The sequence below is a fragment of the Convolutriloba macropyga genome, chromosome 6, assembly GCF_964194025.1.
Source record: "Convolutriloba macropyga chromosome 6, txConMacr16.3, whole genome shotgun sequence".
NCBI classification, from domain to species: Eukaryota; Metazoa; Xenacoelomorpha; order Acoela; family Convolutidae; genus Convolutriloba; species Convolutriloba macropyga.
The window spans coordinates 6559261-6581427 of NC_134473.1; the positions used below are offsets into that span (position 1 = coordinate 6559261).

At 29.4% G+C, this 22167-nt stretch overlaps 2 protein-coding genes across 2 annotated transcripts in view; one reads left to right on the top strand and one right to left on the bottom strand.

Moving 5' to 3' along the window:
• The window catches only part of LOC142341457 (exosome complex component RRP46-like), a 360653-nt gene that overhangs the window by 192391 nt on the left and 146095 nt on the right, over positions 1 to 22167 (bottom strand). The gene's annotated exons all lie outside the window — the stretch shown is intronic.
• Positions 1 to 22167, top strand: part of LOC142341454 (Na(+)/H(+) exchanger beta-like) — a 108614-nt gene that overhangs the window by 28294 nt on the left and 58153 nt on the right. The window contains exon 10 of the mRNA XM_075392408.1: positions 14317 to 14412. Coding sequence (XP_075248523.1) covers positions 14317 to 14412 — 96 coding nt within the window. The remainder of the gene's footprint in view (positions 1 to 14316; positions 14413 to 22167) is intronic.

The window sequence follows — 22167 nt, forward strand, 5'->3', positions numbered from 1 at the left end:
GTGTAGGGTGACCTCCGCAGCATAGAGCCAGCGAGACGGTCACCATATACACATTACTCTAATTCACTTTATATATCCACTAATCTATATTCACTTCTTTTATATTTTAAATCTATCATTTCTTGTGTCACTTAGTGCAAACCACTAGTACAGAGTTAAGCTGGTAATTAACCATTATCAGACGCATAGTTCGGGTTCTCTCCCCAACGACTCCGGTGGACGTATCCCAGATACTATTAAAAAAACTAGTGAGACCATGTAAAAAGCACGTAAAACCAACTTGCGAAAAACTTGAACAAAAAACCAGCTTAACTCTTTTATAAATTTTTTTAAATTTTGCTATTATTTTATAAAAATTAATTGTAAAACCTAAATTCACCATTACTATCTCTAATACCTTTATCATCAAATGGATCAATAGCTATTTTATATTGTTCCTTAGTTTCTAAATGATGTTTATTACTGTCAATAGTATAATTAGTTACATACTTAGTTTTACCTTCAAAAATAGCATTAGTATAATCTTCAATTGTAATCTGTTTTTTAATAGTGGCTTTAGTTATACCTTTTAACTTTTTCTCATCTTCTCCTTTAACTGTATTATAACAATATGCTTTAGCTTTAAGGAAGCAGGCTTCTATAATAGTATCATTAGGTAATTCACCCTTCATCTTACCCAACTCATTATTATGTAAAATATCTTTTATCTTATTCATTTCAGTTTCTATATTACTATCTAAAGGAATATTTATGTTTATAAATATACTATCTGTATCTGTGTAATGATAACTAGAATCTAACTCTTTCTCAAAGTATTCATATATAGCTTTATACATGAATAGTTTAGCTTTTTTCTAATAAAACAAATCCAATATAATTAAACTTATCTAATTTAACATTACCTCTTGTTTTATGTACGGATATTAGATCATCATCAAACTCTACAGAATATTTAAAACCAATATTTTCTACTAATTTAATATATCTATCTACATTAACTAACACTACATCTTGTCTACTATATACATTCTCTATTGTTTTTCAATAAAGGCATTATTCATCAGTTTAAAGAATACACCTCCAAATTTATCACCTTTAACTTTAGCTTCTTTTCTTTTCCATATATTAAACTCAATATAGGGCTTTAACCATTCTCTCTTACTATATTCTAACTTTTGCTTAATTGTAATATCTAATTTCAAACCATGATCTAAATACCAATCTAACATCTCTCCATCTATTACATAATCTACCTTACCTGTTAACTTTAGCATTAACTTCTCATTAGGTTTATATCCTTTCTTTTTATTTACATTTTGATTATCAGTAAACTGTCCAATGTTTGCCCTAGTCTTTTCAGGAAAGAATGGATACTTGTTTGTTTTCTGTTTCAAGTCATCATTATACTTTATATCAATAGTGTTGATATAACCCTTAGTAGAGCTAGAGCTAGTACATACCAGATCACATACTTTAATCTCACCAGTAGGTAAAGCTTGAACCATAGCAGATGCATATAATGAGTTGAAGTCTAAATATTTTAGATGACTTGCTTTCCCAGTATACTCAGGATCTATATCTTTATTCATACATTTTACATGACAATCACCTAATACTGAAGCTAACCCACCTCTAATACCATGTTGTATTGTATCATAAATATTAACTGTATTTTCTTTATAATACTTAAGTCTAACATTAGTATATTTCAACCCACACAACCAGGTTAACCAGGAGTAGAATATGTGTAACATGGATCTATTTCATAATATCCTAAACACATAGCTCTAAATTTCTCAAATACATCAACTGATAATAATACATCTGTTTTAAGATATAACATCATATAATCCTTTATTGCCTCAAATTTAGTATCTTTCCAACAATCAGTTGCTTGCTTATATTGTTTATCTGTAATTTGTTTCGACTTAGAATAGAATGCTTCCTTAGGTGGTAATGTTGTTTCATTTAGTTTGTCTATACTATCAAACCATTCATATGGGAATATACCTTTACGTCTTTCTAAGCCACATTAATTTAATGTTATACATTCTTCATTACTCAATGTTTTACTTATAGCATCTATGCTAAGTGGATGGAAGAACCTAAACATATCTAATGCTTTAGCATAACCCATATCAATACTAATATAATTCTCATCAGTTTTAGTTAATACTTTAAGTCTAATGGGACTCTTTCCATGGTGTTTCTCACCCATCTTCTTTGCTAGTTTAGTTATAATTAGGTGATTATCATAATTAGAAGAATTATATGCATACATTGATACCAATGTGTTTTAGCTTGGAGGTTACATTTATTGTGAGCAGATCCTCTAAATTTACAATTTAAATGGTCTTGATCTCTAACGATGTCTTCACCCAAGTTCTCATTATAATAATAACATCTACTATATAACGGAGTAATGCTATCTTCTTTCAATGGAATATTTATACTAAATATATCTTTAAATAATTTATTATAGTGATCTACTCTATCCACAAACCAATCAACTACTTTATCGCCACAGTTACATTCATACTTATCTTCTAATATATCAGGATAGTCACTTTTTATATATAAACCACAAGCAATAGGAATGTGTTTACCATCTTTTATTATACATTCAAAATCATAATACATAGCAAATGGAAATCTGTTTTTATAATGGAACTTATCAAACTTAAGGTAATCATCTTTATGTTATGTTCTTCTACCTATATGTTTCTGTGTATTACATAAATCCAAATGTTATTTTAATGCATCTTCTGTTCTAAATGATTCACAACATTTCAGACATGGATAACATTTATTATGATTAGATGATGTTCTTAATAGGAATGATACATCTTTACATAGGAAGTAATGATTATCCCAGTATAATATATTACATCCTTTATGATCATTATGATTAATTAATACAGGATTAATAGTTTTATTTTTATTTAGATTGAATACATTAAATAATACTTTATCTTTATTTAGTTCTTGTATTTTCTTTAAGTGATAATAATCATAAGGAGGTATAACCCCATTTGGTAATTTTATCTCACTAATATATTCAGGTTTTTTATAATCACTATCTCTATTTGGATCACGTGATGCAGGATGTAGATAAGCAATTAGACACCATAGCAAACACTTATTATCAGTATTATGTATATTAAGTATATATCTAGAAGTGAATGGTAACTCAGTATCACATCCACCACTTGGATAAAACCTGTGAATATACATTGTCCTTTTAACAAATCGTTGCATGCTCCATCCAGATTGATTCATCTCTTGCTCCTGCATTCTAGACTCAAGTTTCCCATTCAATAAATACAATTCATGTGCACCATTATATTGTCTGGTCATTAACCTAAATGAAAATTCATTTTCTTCTAACTTATCATCTATAAGTTTTGTATACTTAACTGCATCAAAGGTATTAAATTTAATATGGGGATGTATGTTATGCAATGATTCCAATATTTTCAAGAATTTAGGATCTTCATAACTACTACTTGTTATAATCAATTGATTATACTTCATGTTATGATCCAAGCCTAATTCATTAACTTTATCTCGCCACTTCTTATCAACAAGTTTTTTCTGATTATTATTTTCTTTATGTTCTTCTGATTCATTGTGTTCATTTTTATTGTTATCTCTAGTATTATATATATTGCAATATCCTTCAGTTATATTTTTATTATTATTCTTATCCTTATCCTTATCAGTTAAACTGCTCAACGAACTTGTTTTGCAAATTCGCAGATCCTTTCCCTCTACATTATCCTGATGCATCTTTGTTTTCAAAGGTTGATCCACACTATATTGACTTAGAGAAATCTTACATGTTACACAATCAAACCTACTTCCATTCTCCATTATTTCCCCATTAACTAGTCTTACATTGTTCCTATGTTTTAAAGTTGTGACATGATTATTATAAGCGGTTTTATTATCTAGATATATCTCACAACTATCACAAAACTTTATTCCTTCTTCAGAATACAGCTCATCTAACTTTTGTTCTATATCTTTATTAGTAACTTTTATTCCCTCATCCTTAGCTTCCTCAATAATTTTATTTCTATTATATAATCGAGCATTCTTTTTATGTTTAAGTGATTGAATATGTCTGTTATAATTCTTTAGAGTTAATTCTTCATTACATTCTTCACACTTAAACATGTTTGTTTTAGGCTTTTGGATATAGACAAAATCATTAGATGAATCTGAGTCTAAATCTGAGTCCTTATCCTTATCAGAATCTACATCTTTATCCTTATCAGAACCTAAATCCTTATCCTTATCAGAACCTAAATCCTTATCCTTATCAGAACCTAAATCCTTATCTAAATCTGGTAATATTTTGCTTCAACCTTTCGCAATGACTCACGCATATCTTCTTCTCGTTGTTTTAATTTAGTAACCTGTTTATCATGCGACTCTTTTATTTCTTCATTTTTATGATTAAACCTGATTGATTCTAAAGATTTTTCTAATTCTACCTTTTGTCTTTCCTTATCTACTGGTTTGATTTCTTCCCTTGGTTTGTTTTTATTTTTTAACATTTGGACTGCCATACTAGTAGAACTAGATGGAGCTTGTCCATGAGATTGAGCTTGCTCACTTTGAGATAGGACTTGAACTCTTCCAGTTAGAATGTTCCCGTTGTTTTCCTGCACATTCTTTTTTATATGCCAAATTTTGAAATTTTATTTTTATACCTTTTCAGTACTATAAAAATGATTAGTACCAAATGTGATAATGTGATAAATGTAAAAATAAAGCTTGGTGTTAGAGTTGTGATGAATGCCAAAGTAAACATTTATCATGTTTTGTATGTAATGAAATTATAACATATAGAGAAAGACATAATCATATGAGTAAGCATTATAATGATCCAGATCAATATCTAACATGTCATAAGTGTAAAGTAAATAAACATATCTCTCACTATAGATTCAACCATTACACATGTAGGATATGCTTATATATCAATAGATATAGATTTGGTCACACTAAAGAAAGGTTTAAAGAACATGCAAAGAAATGTAATATCAGCGAAGCTGGTTCCCAGATCAGCGAAGCTGGTTCCCAGATCAAAGTTTAGTCCTGTTAAAATGTTACTTGCGTTCCCGTTATTTATTATGATTATACTTATTATTATAATTGTTTATTGGAATTATGATAAATATTCTGATTTAAGGAAGAGATTCAAAGGATATAGGAATATTGTACCAGAACCATTTGAAATTAAAAAACATAACTTTATTATTTTTGGTTCATCTAATTCTGGTAGAACAACTTTTATAAATGATTATTGTGATTTGTATGAGACTGTTAATGTATTTTGTATTGATGGTAGTGAGTGGAAGGGATATAATGTATATGGTGTTGATGATTTAAAATTATTAGATAATTTAGATAGTTTTGCTAATAGTCTTATTATATTTGATGATACGGGACGAAACATTAGATTACCAGCTATAGATTCATTGTATTCTAAAGGTAGACATCACAATATTAATATAATATTTGTAGGTCATACTGTAACAGATTTAAATACAAAAGCAAGATATAATATCCCAGCTATATATATTACTTTAAATAGTTCACAACAATTCTTTGAAAGAGTACAAGAGAAGTTTAAAATTGATTCTAATCTATATAGTTTAAACATTATAACTATGCTGTAATTAATTATAATACTATCAGTGACTATTATATTGTATAAGATAAAGATAAAAATGTTGTATATGATTCTAGGTTAGGTAATCTTGATATTTAGAAGTATGTTGATTGTACAGAGTTTAAGGAAAAAGAATATAATATACCAAGTAGTTATTTAACAGATAGAATGATAGAACCAACACATATTAAACCACAGGAGTTAATGTTCTATTTTGGAGAATATTTAGAATTTAAGGGAAAACATAAATCAATTAATTTATATAAAATACATACAAATAAAAAAAAATGTACTTAGTGAGATACATAGTGGCTATTATGCTATAGCTGGTATAGTTACCATGGTAGGATTTGGTTATTCTTACTTTCAAAAACATGGTAATAATAATGATAATAATTTTAATGCTATAGATATAATGAATATAGATAAAGCAAAAATTATATTAAAAAATGGTAAGAATATGACAATAGGTTATGGTTTGATTGATAAAAGCAATTATGATCTCAATCATCCATTTAATATAGTATGTATGTTAGCTAGTTGTCTTGTAAGTATTTATGCAACTCATAATCATATTAATTCTAATTCTAAAAATGGAGATAGTATGTAGAGTATGTATTAATGAAATTGATACTAATAGTGATTATCCAGAACACGAACTAATGAGTCATTATAATATTTTTAATAAAAAGTTAATGGAAAGATGTATGAAATGCATGCAAAGAATATATAGTGGTTATCATTTTAAGGATAGATGTATAGATAAACGTACAGGCCTTATATCATCAGTACATATCTATATTGACTATACCGATATTAATGATAATGATAGTAATGATAATATTGATATCAATAAAGATGATAAAGATGATGATTTAAATAAGGTTTTAAATGAACTGAAAGATAATATTAAAGCAGATTTAAAAGAATATATTAGGACTAATTTAAAACAAGAGATCATTAAAGAATTAAAACTAGAGATTAAAAATGAAATAAAAAAGAAGTTAAAAATGAAATAGAAGGAGGTGCTATAAATAATTTAAAGACTGATGTTAATATTAAGAATCCATCTAAAGAAATTAAATCAACTAGGACTTGTTGTTTTGGCAAAATTGAAAAGAATAAAGATTGTTTTTATAAGACTGGAGGTTTATGTAAAGAGTGTTCCTCTGAAAAGGTTCAATGTCCAATGTGAAACATTTTTTTAAATAGTTCTTCCCTTAGAAAACATCTGAAGAGACCACATATAAAATAGAAAGATAATTGTTAATGAAAAATTAATTATAAGCCCTATATTTATGAGGTAATTCTCTCATTATACCTTTTACTAGTTAACAAGGATAACTAGAAATATGGATTAAATTAGAATCATAGTAATTTCGCACTAGTGCGGAATTACTAAGATTCTAATTTAATCCATAATTCTATTTATCCTTGTTATTCTGCGTTATTCTGTGTAATTTGTAAATAACAAAGTAAAAGGTATAATGAGAGAATTATCTCATAACTATAGGGCTTATAATTAATTTTTCATTAAAAATTAGCTTTCTATTTTATATGTGGTCTCTTCAAATGTTTTCTAAGGGAAGACTTATTTAAAAAAATGTTACACATTGGACATTGAACTTTTTCAGAGGAACACTCTTTACATAAACCTCCAGTCTTATAAAAACAATCTTTATTCTTTTCAATTTTGCAAAAACAACAAGTCCTAGTTGATTTAATTTCTTTAGATGGATTCTTAATATTAACATCAGTCTTTAAATTATTAATAGCACCTCCTTCTATTTCATTTTTAACTTCTTTTTTTATTTCTTTTTTAATCTCTAGTTTTAATTCATTAAGGATCTCTTGTTTTATATTAGTCCTAATATATTCTTTTAAATCTTCTTTAATATTATCTTTCAGTTCATTCAAAACCTCATTTAAATAATCATCTTTATCATCTTTATTGATATCAATATTATCAATACTATCATTATCATTAATATCGGTATAGTCAATATAACTATGTACTGATGATATAAGGCCTGTACGTTTGTCTATACATCTATCCTTAAAATGATAACCACTATATATTCTTTGCATGCATTTCATACATCTTTCCTTTAACTTTTTATGAAAAATATTATAATGACTCATTAGTTCGTGTTCTGGATAACCACTTTTAGTATCAATTTCATTAATACATTCTCTACATACTATCTCCATTTTTAGAATTAGAATTAATATGATTATGAGTTGCATAAATACTTACAAGACAACTAGCTAACATACATACTATATTAAATGGATGATTGAGATCATATTTGCTTTTATCAATCAAACCATAACCTATTGTCATATTCGTACCATTTTTTAATATAATTTTTGCTTTATTTATATTCATTATATCTATACCATTAAAATTATTATCATTATTATTACCATGTTTTTGAAAGTAAGAATAACCAAATCCTACCATAGTAACTATACCAGCTATAGCGTAATAGCCACTATGTATCTCACTAAGTACATTTTTTTTTATTTGTATGTATTTTATATGAATTAATTGATTTATGTTTTCCCTTAAATTCTAAATATTCTTCAAAATAGAACATTAACTCCTTTGGTTTAATATGTGTTGGTTCTATCATTCTGTCTGTTAAATAACTATTTAGTATATTATATTCCTTTTCCTTAAACTCTGTACAATCAACATACTTCTCAATATCAAGATCACCAATCCTAGAATCATATACAACATTTTTATTTTATCTTTATCTTATACAATATAATAGTCACTGATAGTATTATAATTAATTACAGCATAGTTATAATGTTTAAACTATATAGATTAGAATCAATTTTAAACTTCTCTTGTACTCTTTCAAAGAATCGTTGTGAACTATTTAAAGTAATATATATAGCTGGGATATTATATCTTGCTTTTGTATTCAAATCTGTTACAGTATGACCTACACATACTATATTAATATTGTGATGTCTACCTTTAGAATACAATGAGTCTTTAGCTGGTAATCTAAAGTTTTGTCCCATATCATCAAATATAATAAGACTATTAGCAAAACTATCTAAATTATCTAATAATTTTAAATCATCAAAACCATATATATTATATCCCTTCCACTCACTACCATCAATACAGAATACATTAACAGTCTCATACAAACCGCAATAATCATTTATAAAAGTTGTTTTACCAGAATTAGATGAACCATAAATAATAAAGTTGTTTTTTTAATTTCAAATGGTTCTGGTACAATATTCCTATATCCTTTCAATCTCCTCCTTAAATCAGAATATTTATCTTAATTCCAATAAACAATTATAATAATAAGTATAATCATAATAAATAACGGGAACGCAAGTAACATTTTAACAGGACTAAATTTGATATGGGAACCAGCTTCGCTGATCTGGGAACCAGCTTCATTGATATTATATTTCTTTGCATGTTCTTTAAATCTCTCTTTACTGTGACCAAATCTATATCTATTGATGTATAAGCATATCCTACAAGTGTAATGTTTGAATCTATAGTGAGCGATATATTTATTTACTTTACACTTATGACATGTTAGATATTGATCTGGATCATTATAATGCTTACTCATATGATTATTTCTTTCTCTATATGTTATAATTTCATTACATAGAAAACATGATAAAGGTTTACTTTGGCATTCATCTCAACTCCAACACCAAGCTTTTTTTTTACTTTTATCACATTTGGTACTAATCATTTTTATAGTATTGAAAAGGTGTATAAATAATATTATTTCAAAATTTGGCATATAAAAAAGAATGTGCAGGAAAACAACGGGAACATTCTAACTGGAAGAGGTCAAGTCCAATCTCAAAGTGATCAAGCTCAATCTCATGGACAAGCTCCATCTAGTTCTACTGGTATGGCAGTCCAAATGTTAAAAAATAAAAACAAACCAAGGGAAGAAATCAAACCAGTAGATAAGGAAAAACAAAAAGTAGAATTAGAAAAGTCTTTAGAATCAATCAGAAGGTTTAATCATATGAATGAAGAAATAAAAGAGTCGCATGATAAACAGGTTACTAAATTAAAAGAACGAGAAGAAGATATGCGTGAGTCATTGCGAAAGGTTGAAGCAAAATATTACCAGATTTAGATAAGGATTTAGGTTCTGATAAGGATAAGGATTTAGGTTCTGATAAGGATAAGGATTTAGGTTCTGATAAGGTTAAAGATGTAGATTCTGATAAGGATAAGGACTCAGATTTAGACTCAGATTCATCTAATGATTTTGTCTGTATCCAAAAGCCTAAAACAAAGAATTTTAAGTGTGAAGAATGTAATGAAGAATTAACTCTATTCAATCACTTAAACATAAAAAGAATGCACGATTATATAATAGAAATAAAATTATTGAGGAAGCTAAGGATGAAGGAATAAAAATTACTAATAAAATTATAGAACAAAAGTTAGATGAGCAGTATTCTGAAGAAGGAATAAAGTTTTGTGATAGTTGTGAGATATATCTAGATAATAAAACCGCTTATAATAATCATGTGACAACATTAAAACATAGGAACAATGTAAGACTAGTTAATGGTGAAAACATAAAGAATGGAAGTAGATTTGATTGTGTAACATGTAAGACTTCTCTAAGTCAATATATTGTGGATCAACATTTGAAAACAAAGATGCATCTGGATAATGTAGAGGGAAAGGATCTGCGAATTTGCAAAACAACTTCGTTGAGCAGTTTAACTGATAAGAATAAGAATAAGGATAATAATAAAAATATAACTGAAGGATATTGCAATATATGTAATACTAGTTATAACAATAAAAATGAACACAATGAATCAGAAGAACATAAAGAAAATAATAATCAGAAAAAACTTGTTGATAAGACGTGGCGAGATAGAGTTAATGAATTAGGCTTGGATCATAACATGAAGTATAATCAATTGATTATAAAAAGTAGTAGTTATGAAGATCCTAAATTCTTGAATATATTGGAGTCATTGCATAACATACATCCCCATATTAAGTTTAATACCTTTGATGTAGTTAAGAATACAAAACCTATAGATGATAAGTTAGAAGAAAATGAATTTACATTTATGTTAATGACCAGACAAAATAATTGTGCACATGACTTGTATTTATTGAATGGGGAACTTGAGTCTAGAACACAAGAGCAAGAGATGAATCAATCTGGATGGAGCATGCAACGATTTGTTAAACGGACTATGTATATTCACAGGTTTTATCCAATTGGTGGATGTGATACTGAGTTACCATTCACGTCTAGATATATACTTAATATACATAATACTGATAATAAGTGTTTGCTATGGTGTCTAATTGCTTATCTACATCCTGCATCACGTGATCCAAATAGAGTTAGTAAATATAATAAACCTGAATATATTAATGAGATAAAATTACCAAATGGGGTTATACCTCCATATGATTATTATCACTTAAAGAAAATACAAGAAGTAAATAAAGATAAAGTATTAATTAATGTATTCAATCTATATAAAAATAAAACTATTAATCCTGTATTAATTAATCATAATGATCATAAAGGATGTAATATATTATATTGGGATAATCATTACTTCCTATGTAAAGATGTATCATTCCTATTAAGAACATCATCTAATCATAATAAATGTTATCCATGTCTAAAATGTTGTGTATCATTTAGAACAGAAGATGCATTAAATAAACATTTGGATTTATGTAATACACAGAAACATATAGGTAGAAGAACATTCCATAAAGATGATTACCTAAAGTTTGATAAGATCCATTATAAAAACAGATTACCATTTGCTATGTATTATGATTTTGGTTGTATAATAAAAGATGGTAAACACATTTTTATTGCTTGTGGTTTATATATAAAAAGTGACTATCCTGATTTATTAGAAGATAAGTATGAATGTAACTGTGGCGATAAAGTAGTTGATTGGTTTGTGGATAGAGTAGATCACTATAATAAATTATTTAAAGATATATTTAGTATAAATATTCCATTGAAAGAAGATAGTATTACTCCGTTATATAGTAGATGTTATTATTGTAATGAGAACTTGGGTGACGACATGGTTAGAGATCAAGATCATCTAAATGGTAAATTTAGAGGATATGCTCACAATAAATGTAACCTCCAAGCTAAAAACACATTGGTATCAATGTATGCATATAATTCTTCTAATTATGATAATCACCTAATTATAACTAAACTAGCAAAGAAGATGGGTGAGAAACACCATGGACAGAATCCCATTAGACTTAAAGTATTAACTAAAACTGATGAGATTTATATTAGTATTGATATGGGTTATGCTAAAGCATTAGATATGTTTAGGTTCTTCCATCCACTTAGCATAGATGCTATAAGTAAAACATTGAGTAATGAAGAATGTATAACATTAAATAAATGTGGCTTAGAAAGACGTAAAGGTATATTCCCATATGAATGGTTTGATAGTATAGACAAACTAAATGAAACAACATTAACACCTAAGGAAGCATTCTATTCTAAGTTGAAACAAAGTGGTATTACAGATAAAGAATAAAAGCAAGCAATTGATTGTTGGAATAATACTGGATGTGAGACAATGAAGGATTATATGATGTTATATCTTAAAACAGATGTATTATTATCAGTTGATGTATTTGAGAAATTTAGAGCTATGTGTTTAGAATATTATGAAATAGATCCATGTTACAAATATTCTGCTCCTGGGTTAACCTGGTTGTGTGGGTTGAAATATACTAATGTTAGACTTAAGTATTATAAAGAAAATACAGTTAATATTTATGATACAATACAACATGGTATTAGAGGTGGAATAGCTTCATTACTATGTGATTGTCATGTGAAATGTATGAACAAAAGTATAGATCATGAGTATTCTGGGAAAGAGAATTATCTAAAATATTTAGATTTCAACTCATTATATGCTTCTGCTATGGTTCAAGCTTTACCTACTGGTGAGATTAAAGTATGTGATCCACGAAGCGGCTTCAACGATGATCTGGTATATACTAGCTCTAGCTCTACTAAGGATTATATCTACACTGTTGATATAAAGTATAATGATGACTTGAAACAGAAAACAAACAAGTATCCATTCTTCCCTGAGAAAACAAAAGCATGTGAAGATCAATTTACAGATTATCAAAATGTAAATAAAACGAAAGGATATAAACCTTATGAGAAGTTAATGCTAAAATTAACAGATAAGGTAGATTATGTAATAGATGGAGAGATGCTAGATTGGTGTTTAGATCATGGAATTAAGATTGGAAGATATTAAAATTAAGCAAAAGTTAGAATATAGTAAGAGTGAATGGTTAAAACCTTATATTGAGTTCAATATTAAGAAAAGAAAAGAAGCTAAAGCTAAGGGTGATAAATTTGGGGATGTATTCTTTAAGTTAATGAATAAAGCAATCTATGGAAAAACAAAAGAGAATGTATATAATAGACAAGATGTAGAGTTAGTTAATGATGTAGATAGATATATTAAATTAGTAGAAAATATTGGTTTTAAATATTCTGTAGAGTTTGATGATGATATAGTAGCTGTACATAAAACAAGAGGTAATGTTAAATTAGATAAGTTTAATTATATTGGTTTTGTTATATTAGAAAAAAGCTGATTTATTTATGTATTAAGCTGTATATTATTAATTTGAGAAAGAGCTAGATTGTAGTTATCATTATACAGATACTGATAGAATATTTATAAATATTAATGTTCCATTAGATAATACTAAAGAAAAGGAAATGGATAAGATAACAGATATTTTACATAATAATGAGTTAAGTAAGATGAAGGATGAATTACCTAATGATACTATTATAGAAGCATGTTTCCTTAAAGCTAAAGCATATTGTTACAATACTGTTAAAAGAGAAGAAGAGAAAAAGTTAAAAGGTATAACTAAAGCCACTATTAAAACACAGATTATAATTGAAGATTATACTAGTGCTATATATAAAGGTAAATGTAAATATGTAACTAATTATACTATTGATAGCATTAGACATCATTTAGAAACTAAGGAACAATATAAAATAGCTATTGATCCTTTTGATGATAAAGGTATTAGAGATAGTAATGGTGAATTTAGGTTTTACAGTTAATTTTTATAAAATAATAGCAAAAGTTAAAATTTATAAAAGAGTTAAGCTGGTTTTTTATTCAAGTTATCCACAAAGTGGTTACAACAATCCACAAAGTGGCTTTACAGATTTTCGCAAGTTGGTTTTACGTGCTTTTTACACGGTCTCACTAGTTTTATACTAGTATCTGGGATACGTTCACTGGAGTCAGTGAGGATAGAACCCGAACTATCCGTCTGATAATGGTTAATTACCAGCTTAACTCTGTACTAGTGGTTTGCACGAAGTGAAACAAGAATTGATAGATTTAAAATATAAAAGAAGTGAATATAGATTAGTGGATATATAAAGTGAATTAGAGTAATGTGTATATGGTGACCGTCTCGCTGGCTCTATGCTGCGGAGGTCACCCTATACACATTACTGTCTAATCAGAGCAGCTCTGCGTGGGTTACGTACCTGAATATGAATATTAAAGTCAACTGGGATTTGTGTTCTCAGGATCATCTGCTGTGGGATAGTGATTGCCCAGTATGCATTCGCAAATATCTCCAGAAAGAGCCACACTGTCGTAGTCTGTTGCAGCAAACTCCTCAGGTAAATATAAATGCCATGTTCCAAGAGGGGGGGAGTATAAACACGTTTAACATTATTCATCAGAAACATTGAGCTCTATCTGTTCATAGTTAACTTGACTAAAGGCATGATTGGAACGAGCGATGTGATGAATTGCATGGCAAATGTTTGGGTCCAATAATGGATCTTTTGTTAATATTTGCCCTTCTTGGACCCACTTAGCACGTGCACGTGAAAAATTATACAAAATTATAAAAAGAAATCTAAATTAATGATTTTTACAATTCCTGAGACAGGAAAACATTGAGATGTTGAAACAATTAACAAGACAAGTTTTATGCTATCTGCTTTTTCATCATCTGACCACATTCCATCTGTTACAATTAAAACAAATTTGTGAATCTTAAAAGCAGCTGTTGATAACCGTCCATGTCCGACAGGAGACGTGATAGGCCTCATAGTGTATTGATATGGTTGTGTTGCTTCTCAGCTCTCTGATAGCTGATTAGCTATAACCAAATCGGATTTACGCTATGGTATCAAAAAGCTAAGAACAGCGTGATTTCTGCACTAAAACAAAGATTGGTGCCACTTAAGCGTGATTTGTGCGTGGTAAAGCGTAAAAAAAGTTTGTGAATATTGGAATATTTACAAAAGATTCCATTCTCGTTTTCTGAGCTTACAGTGTCGAGAACAAAAATTGCACTTCACTTCCAGGCGTTGATTTATGGAGCGAGTACACCACACTTAAGTAAAAATAAATTTTGCGGCGAAAATTTTATACAAAAAACTATTTACAGAAATAGTAGGACTCGAGGCCACATTGCTGAATATCGCTTAGTTTAAAAAACATGAGAGCTAAAACAGCTAAACTGATAGGATATAAGGCGAAAACTCAATTAGACAAACAAAATTTTTGTTGCCATTAGGCAGAAATCCTGAACTATAGTTTGTGGAAATTAGACGAAGAGCAATTAGAACACTTGAAGCAGCTATTTAAAAATCCCAATTAGTCGTCTTTACTTGCAAACGATTTGTTGAAAGTACTTAAAAATGTATTCAATGTTTTCAATGTTTTGCAGCTCTTTTATTTCCCCTAAGTGTCATCACAGCCACTGATTTTGATTTTAACAAAGAAAAATGAAGAATGTTTGTACTACCTATTAATATTTTTAATGGAAATCGGTCACAGAAATGCACAAAAAATTGGCGGAGTTGGAGTGAAAATCTTCGTGAAAATCCTCAAAAATCAAGAATCTGATAGATTTTTTCAGGTATTTTTCTACGCAATTAATTGTTATAGTCAGTTAAGAGTCAGTTAAAACGACGGCAAAACGGGTTTTGCGACCCTCCAGGTAACCGCTCTCGTTACACACTGTTTATTGATGGCAGAATTAAGTTATAACAGCTTATGGGAAACAAAATAAAAAATTATATAACTTTTTCATGTTGTTTTCTGGTCGAAAAATTTTCATCTTTAAATTATTGAGGACGGAATTCAGCTTGCCAGCTCACTCTAAATAAAGGCGTTGATCATGGAGGAGAAGGCTGGAAATTGAAAATAGTTTTTTTTTGAATTTCAAGTTTTTTGGAAAATTTCAAAAAAATCGAAAAATGGCGATATCTAGCAAACTAGAAAAGATGGAGGAGTCAAACAATCAGGCCATATTCAGGGCTCAAAGTTCAACCTCCTGTAGCATGCAGCCAAGTGTGTTAACATTTGGAAAAAAAATTTAGCTGAATATTTGTTTCACTTGGTCATTTTTTTGAGACAAAAATATATTTTTTATTTTTGTGATAATTTTTCGAATTTTGATAATCATTTGATGTATTTCTGGAGGCTGTATTCCTTTGCATTTGAGAAGGTTTAGTAGATTGCTGGCACGGTATTTTATCGAAATTCACTCAACTTTTGTTTTACAAAGACGTTCATCGAGAAGGGCGTGTTCAGTTCTGATGGGAATTGCCTATTTGTAAAGACAAATTTTTGAGATAGACCAAATAAGGAAACATTTCATAAGTAACTGATTTCAGAATGAGGTTACGAATGTAGTCGTCCCCTGAAGATGATTTTTTGTCTAGACTATCGAAGCGTTTTATTTTTGATGGAGTGACATTATAAAGAAACATTTATTGTTCCAACCACCACTTTAGTGGGGAGGGAGGAACTATATACTCAACTGGGTTTTTTTTGTTCAGTCAATTTTGGCCGATCGATATATTCATCGTAGAGAAATGTGAGTAGTATCATTGAAAAGCCCGTCCAGCGTAAAATACGGAATTAAAAAGATTTTTTCGAGTTCCGTGTTTTACCGGGAGTTATTGTGGATTAAAATTTTGTGAAGATTCGACTGTTTTTGTTCACATTTTCAGTAGTTTTTGCTAAAATTTGGCACAATTTCGCTAATATAATTCAAAATAAAGTTAAAATTTTAAACGGCAGAGTGATTTTGTTACCGTAAGAGATATAAGAGCGTTGCTGAATTATTTGATTGAAGTTTTTTTGGCTAAAATTTTTGATTAAATTTTCAAAATTCAATTTTTTTTCATCAAAAATGACATAAATTATGCTTTTTATGGTCCACTTTGTTAAAGTTTACCAGACTAAGTGACCTAGAAACCTTAAAACAGACTCTCTAATCTCAAGAAGAGCCCTAGTTACAATTAGGTGCCGTATGAAAGTGTTCTGGAATTAAAACGTTTTTTGCAGATTTAACTCGATAATTATACAAAATTCATCGTAATTTTTTTAATATTTGAAGAATTCCACGCAACAATTGGTCTAATCCAAAAAGCGCTAGAAACACTTGCTCGGTTTGCTGGTCGCGCGACAAAAATCTGTGAGAGGTTCGACAATATCATGGATTCTTAGATTCAGAGAATTTTTGGTTTTTATTTTGATGCCGCCTTTTTTCAGAATATTTTGCTTTTTTTCAATGTTAATTACTGACAATATATTTTGTTCACGGATTCCGTTAATGACAGCTCCATTTTACGTAAATGTGAGGCCGAATGTAGATACAATTTGTTTTCAGAGGACAAAAGGGTTTTAATGGCTTTGAGGAACAGTTTTAGTAAAATTTAACTGAATTCTTGTCTTTGCCTTCAATTGTCGTTCTTTTGGCAGACTGATTTTTAAGTTTAACCACTCAAAGATCTCAATTTCTTCCTCAAAAGGTGCAAGTGAACCTTTTCATTCATTCGGTTGTTACCTAATGTCTCTTATGTTATTGAATGTATTTGTTTTACCTAATGTCTCGTTGATTTTTTGATTTTGTGATCTTTTTATATTATTTTAGTCAACATTTTGTTTATTCTCAGTAAATACAGGTCCAACCTTTCCTCCGTATAGAATACAAACTAATTTTGTGGCCGATTGTTTTAATAGAAGGTTTTGTTGCTTTTGGTACTACGAGTTTTCTTACAAAATTTTCTAATTTTTGTGCACACTTGTCCATTTTTGTTGTTGTTTTTGTTTCTTTTGTAAATTGTTGCAGTATTTAACAATCTAACTGGAAAAAGTTTTACAACATTTGAAACTGAATATAATTTCTGTTTTCATAACATATGGTTTGAAGGGCTGCGACACCGTTCTCTTGCAGAAATTGGTACAGTTTTTTATTTTCGCTCTTTTTTTGTTGTTAATATTTGTTGTCATATGCCAAAGATTGTGTAATTAAAGGTCTCAGTGGCCAACTATAGAACAAATGAACTTAATAACTGATATCGGTAAATAACGAATGGTTGTTTGATTTTCAAATTAGATTTCTAAAATAAGAGTAATAGTAGTCTTCAAAGTATCCCTTTTTGTTCTGGTTTGCGTTTTCTTCGTATTTTACAAGGTTGTATTATTTTCGTAAATTAGCCTAATTATTTAGAGCTTTTTGAAGTTTTGTTGAATCAAATATTTATTTTTCTGCAGTTTAAATGTTTTAAATTATGTCTTCAGGGCTTAGACAATTTGTTTCAGAATTTTTTTTGAAGTTTAGATACTTTTCAGTTTTTGTGGTTCTTTTTGTTGTCATTTTGTGATAGTCGTTTTTGAAAAAGGCGTTATGATGGTCAAAAGAGACGCAAATGAAGATGTTTGATTCTCGTGGTTATTATCTTATAAATTTATTGGCTTCAAAACTGGTTTAGTAAATTTGTTTGTGAACTTATTAGTTCCGCTTGTTTTTAATGTTAATTTATAGTCTTAAGATTTAGTCTCAATAATAACAGTCGCAATTGGTTTTCCGAGTAGTTGAAAGTCAAACTTTCTACTCTTTTAGTCGAAGGATTTTGTTGTCTATCAATTTTGAAAATATTTGTTTTAAATAAAAAATAGATAGATTTTTGAGATCTGCCAATTTTTTTTCTATTAAATTGTAGCTAAGCATCTCTATATACAATTCACAACATTTATCTATTGGAATACAATTTGCTCCTCATAACTGCTTTGTTTTCCTCAAATGATCTTCTAGGTATAAAAGCCTCTCTCAATGATTTCATTTGATGCGTAATGATTCTAATCAGTTCGAATTTAATTCTTTTTTAAAAAAAACAATGTTTTAATGAACTTTGCCCCCTTTGCTCATTTCTAGTCGACTTGTTGCCAAGTCGCATTCAGCAAAAGTCCCATATTTTATTCCAAAAAAGTGCCCGTTAATCCTCTGATTATAGATTTTATCTGATGCCATTTTGATTTGGTTATTAGTGGTTTTCAAAAAATTGACAAGGAGTTTTGGTCGTAATTAATGTTTGTAACTATTTGATTTTCATTGCCGTCTTTTCTGGTAGTCATATTATGGTAGCCACTGGTCTCATAGGCCCTCTAGAGTAGATTGTTTTATTTTTCTAGTAGTTTATTGAACGATATGTTGATTTGTTATTTTTTTATCTCTTCCTCATTTGGTAGACAATTATGTGAAAAATGTAGATGAGCGGGAACGGAACTTAAGGTGCGAACGCATATTACCGAGCCTCCTTGTTTATCTACGCGTCAATTAATGGTAATGGACTTTTGGGGATGTCTTTTGTGAGAGAATCCGCTACGCTAGTAAAGCAATCGTTTGATTAGCTATTTCAGTAGGTGTCTGGTTGTTTTTAATTACAATAATATCTAGAGGGGTTATGTTTTTTTTTGTTTTCACATTGCCGTTTATGTCTTCAACGAGTTCATAGATTTGCCTTGTATCTCCGATCCAACTATTAAACTTATTCCAAGAAAAACTTTTATTTGATTTTTTGACGGAACTTTCAAAAACTTTACGAAATTCCTGGAAATTCACTTTGAGAGCTTCATTTGTGGCGTCCGATTGCCAAGTTTTGTAAGCCTTGTTTCGTTTTGATCTAAGATTTTTCAGTTTATTATCAAACCAGGCAGGGATTGTCTGTTTTATTTTTAGCCAATTTCATGGCGGAAAATTCAAGTAGTGTTGCATCGAATGTATAATGAATCATCTGGAACGCTTTGTCCACGCCAGGTTCAAACCTCAGCTGATTTTGAGTGTGTCTGAAATTTTCGGTTATTCTTTTATTGAATCTTTTTGTTTTTCGATGGTTTAATAGGAAGGATGTGTCTCTATTCACTTGGCTTGAAGGTAAGCAATCCGGTTTAACGTCTCATTTCATTAGAATAAGGTAGTGATTTGTGATGACCTCTTTCCCTAACACCTCGAAGCTTGGGTTTAGCACATTTGGGTAGATAAAATGGTCAATGCATGTTTTAATTTTCGGTGACACATTTAGGATTTTGCGGCAGTATTTGAAATCAGTTCGCAATCATTGCATTTTTATTTTTACTAAAGACCAGATTGTATTATTTTCGTAAATTAGCCTAATTATTTAGAGCTTTTTGAAGTTTTGTGGAATCAAACATTTATTTTTCTGCAGTTTAATTGTTTTAAATTATGTCTTCAGGGCTTAGACAATTTGTTTCAGAATTTTTTTTGAAGTTTAGATACTTTTCAGTTTTTGCGGTTCTTTTTGTTGTCATTTTGTGATAGTCGTTTTTTAAAAAGGCGTTATGATGGTCAAAAGAGACGCAAATGAAGATGTTTGATTCTCGTGGTTATTATTTTATAAATTTATTGGCTTCAAAACTGGTTTAGTAAATTTGCTTGTGAACTTATTAGTTCCGCTTGTTTTTAATGTTATTTTATAGTCTTAAGATTTAGTCTCAATAATAACAGTCGCAATTAGTTTTCCGAGTAGTTGAAAGTCAAACTCTCTACTCTTTTAGTCGAAGGATTTTGTTGTCTATCAATTTTGAAAATATTTGTTTTAAATAAAAAATAGATATATTTTTGAGATCTGCCAATTTTATTTCTATTAAATTGTAGCTAAGCATCTCTATATACAATTCACATCATTTATCTATTGAAATACAATTTGCTCATCATAACTGCTTTGTTTTCCTCAAATGATCTTCTAGGTATAAAAGCCTCTCTCAATGATTTCATTTGATGCGTAATGATTCTAATCAGTTCGAATTTAATTCTTTTTTAAAAAAAAACAATGTTTTAATGAACTTTGCCCCCTTTGCTCATTTCTAGTCGACTTGTTGCCAAGTCGCATTGAGCAAAAGTCCCATATTTTATTCCAAAAAAGTGCCCGTTAATCCTCTGATTATAGATTTTATCTGATGCCATTTTGATTTGGTTATTAAGGTTTTCAAAAAATTGACAAGGAGTTTTGGTCGTAATTAATGTTTGTAACTATTTGATTTTCACTGCCGTCTTTTCTGGTAGTCATATTATGGTAGCCACTGGTCGCATAGGCCCTCTAGAGTAGATTGTTTTATTTTTCTAATAGTTTATTGAACGATATGTTGATTTGTTATTTTTTTTATCTCTTCCTCATTTGGTAGACAATTAAGTGAAAAATGTAGATGAGCGGGGTCGGAACTTATGGTGCGAACGCACACTACCGAGCCTGCTTGTTTATCTACGCGTCAATTAATGGTAATGGACTTTTGGGGATGTCTTTTGTGAGAGAATCCGCTACGCTAGTAAAGCAATCGTTTGATTAGCTATTTCAGTAGGTGTCTGGTTGTTTTTAATTACAATAATATCTAGAGGGGTTATGTTTTTTTTTGTTTTCACATTGCCGTTTATGTCTTCAACGAGTTCATAGATTTGCCTTGTATCTCCGATCCAACTATTAAACTTATTCCAAGAAAAACTTTTATTTGATTTTTTGACGGAACTTTTAAAAACTTTACGAAATTCCTGGAAATTCACTTTGAGAGCTTCATTTGTGGCGTCCGATTGCCAATTTTTGTAAGCCTTGTTTTGTTTTGATCTAAGATTTTTCAGTTTATTATCAAACCAGGCAGGGATTGTCTGTTTTATTTTTAGCCAATTTCAAGGCGGAAAATTCAAGTAGTGTTGCATCGAATGTATAATGAATGATCTGGAACGCTTTTTCCACGCCTGGTTCAAACCTCAGCTGATTTTGAGTGTGTCTGAAATTTTCAGTTAGTCTTTTATTGAATCTTTTTGTTTTTCGATGGTTTAATAGGAAGGATGTGTCTCTATTCACTTGGCTTGAAGGTAAGCAATCCGTTTTACCGTCTCATTTCATTAGAATCAGCTAGTGATTTGTGATGACCTCATTCCCTAACACCTCGAAGCTTGGGTTTAGCACATTTGGGTAGATAAAATGGTCAATGCATGTTTTCAATTTTCGGTGACACATTTAGGATTTTGCGGCAGTATTTGAAATCAGTTCGCAATCATTGCATTTTTATTTTTACTAAAGACCAGATTTGTAGTAGGAGTGTCATTGTTGAAA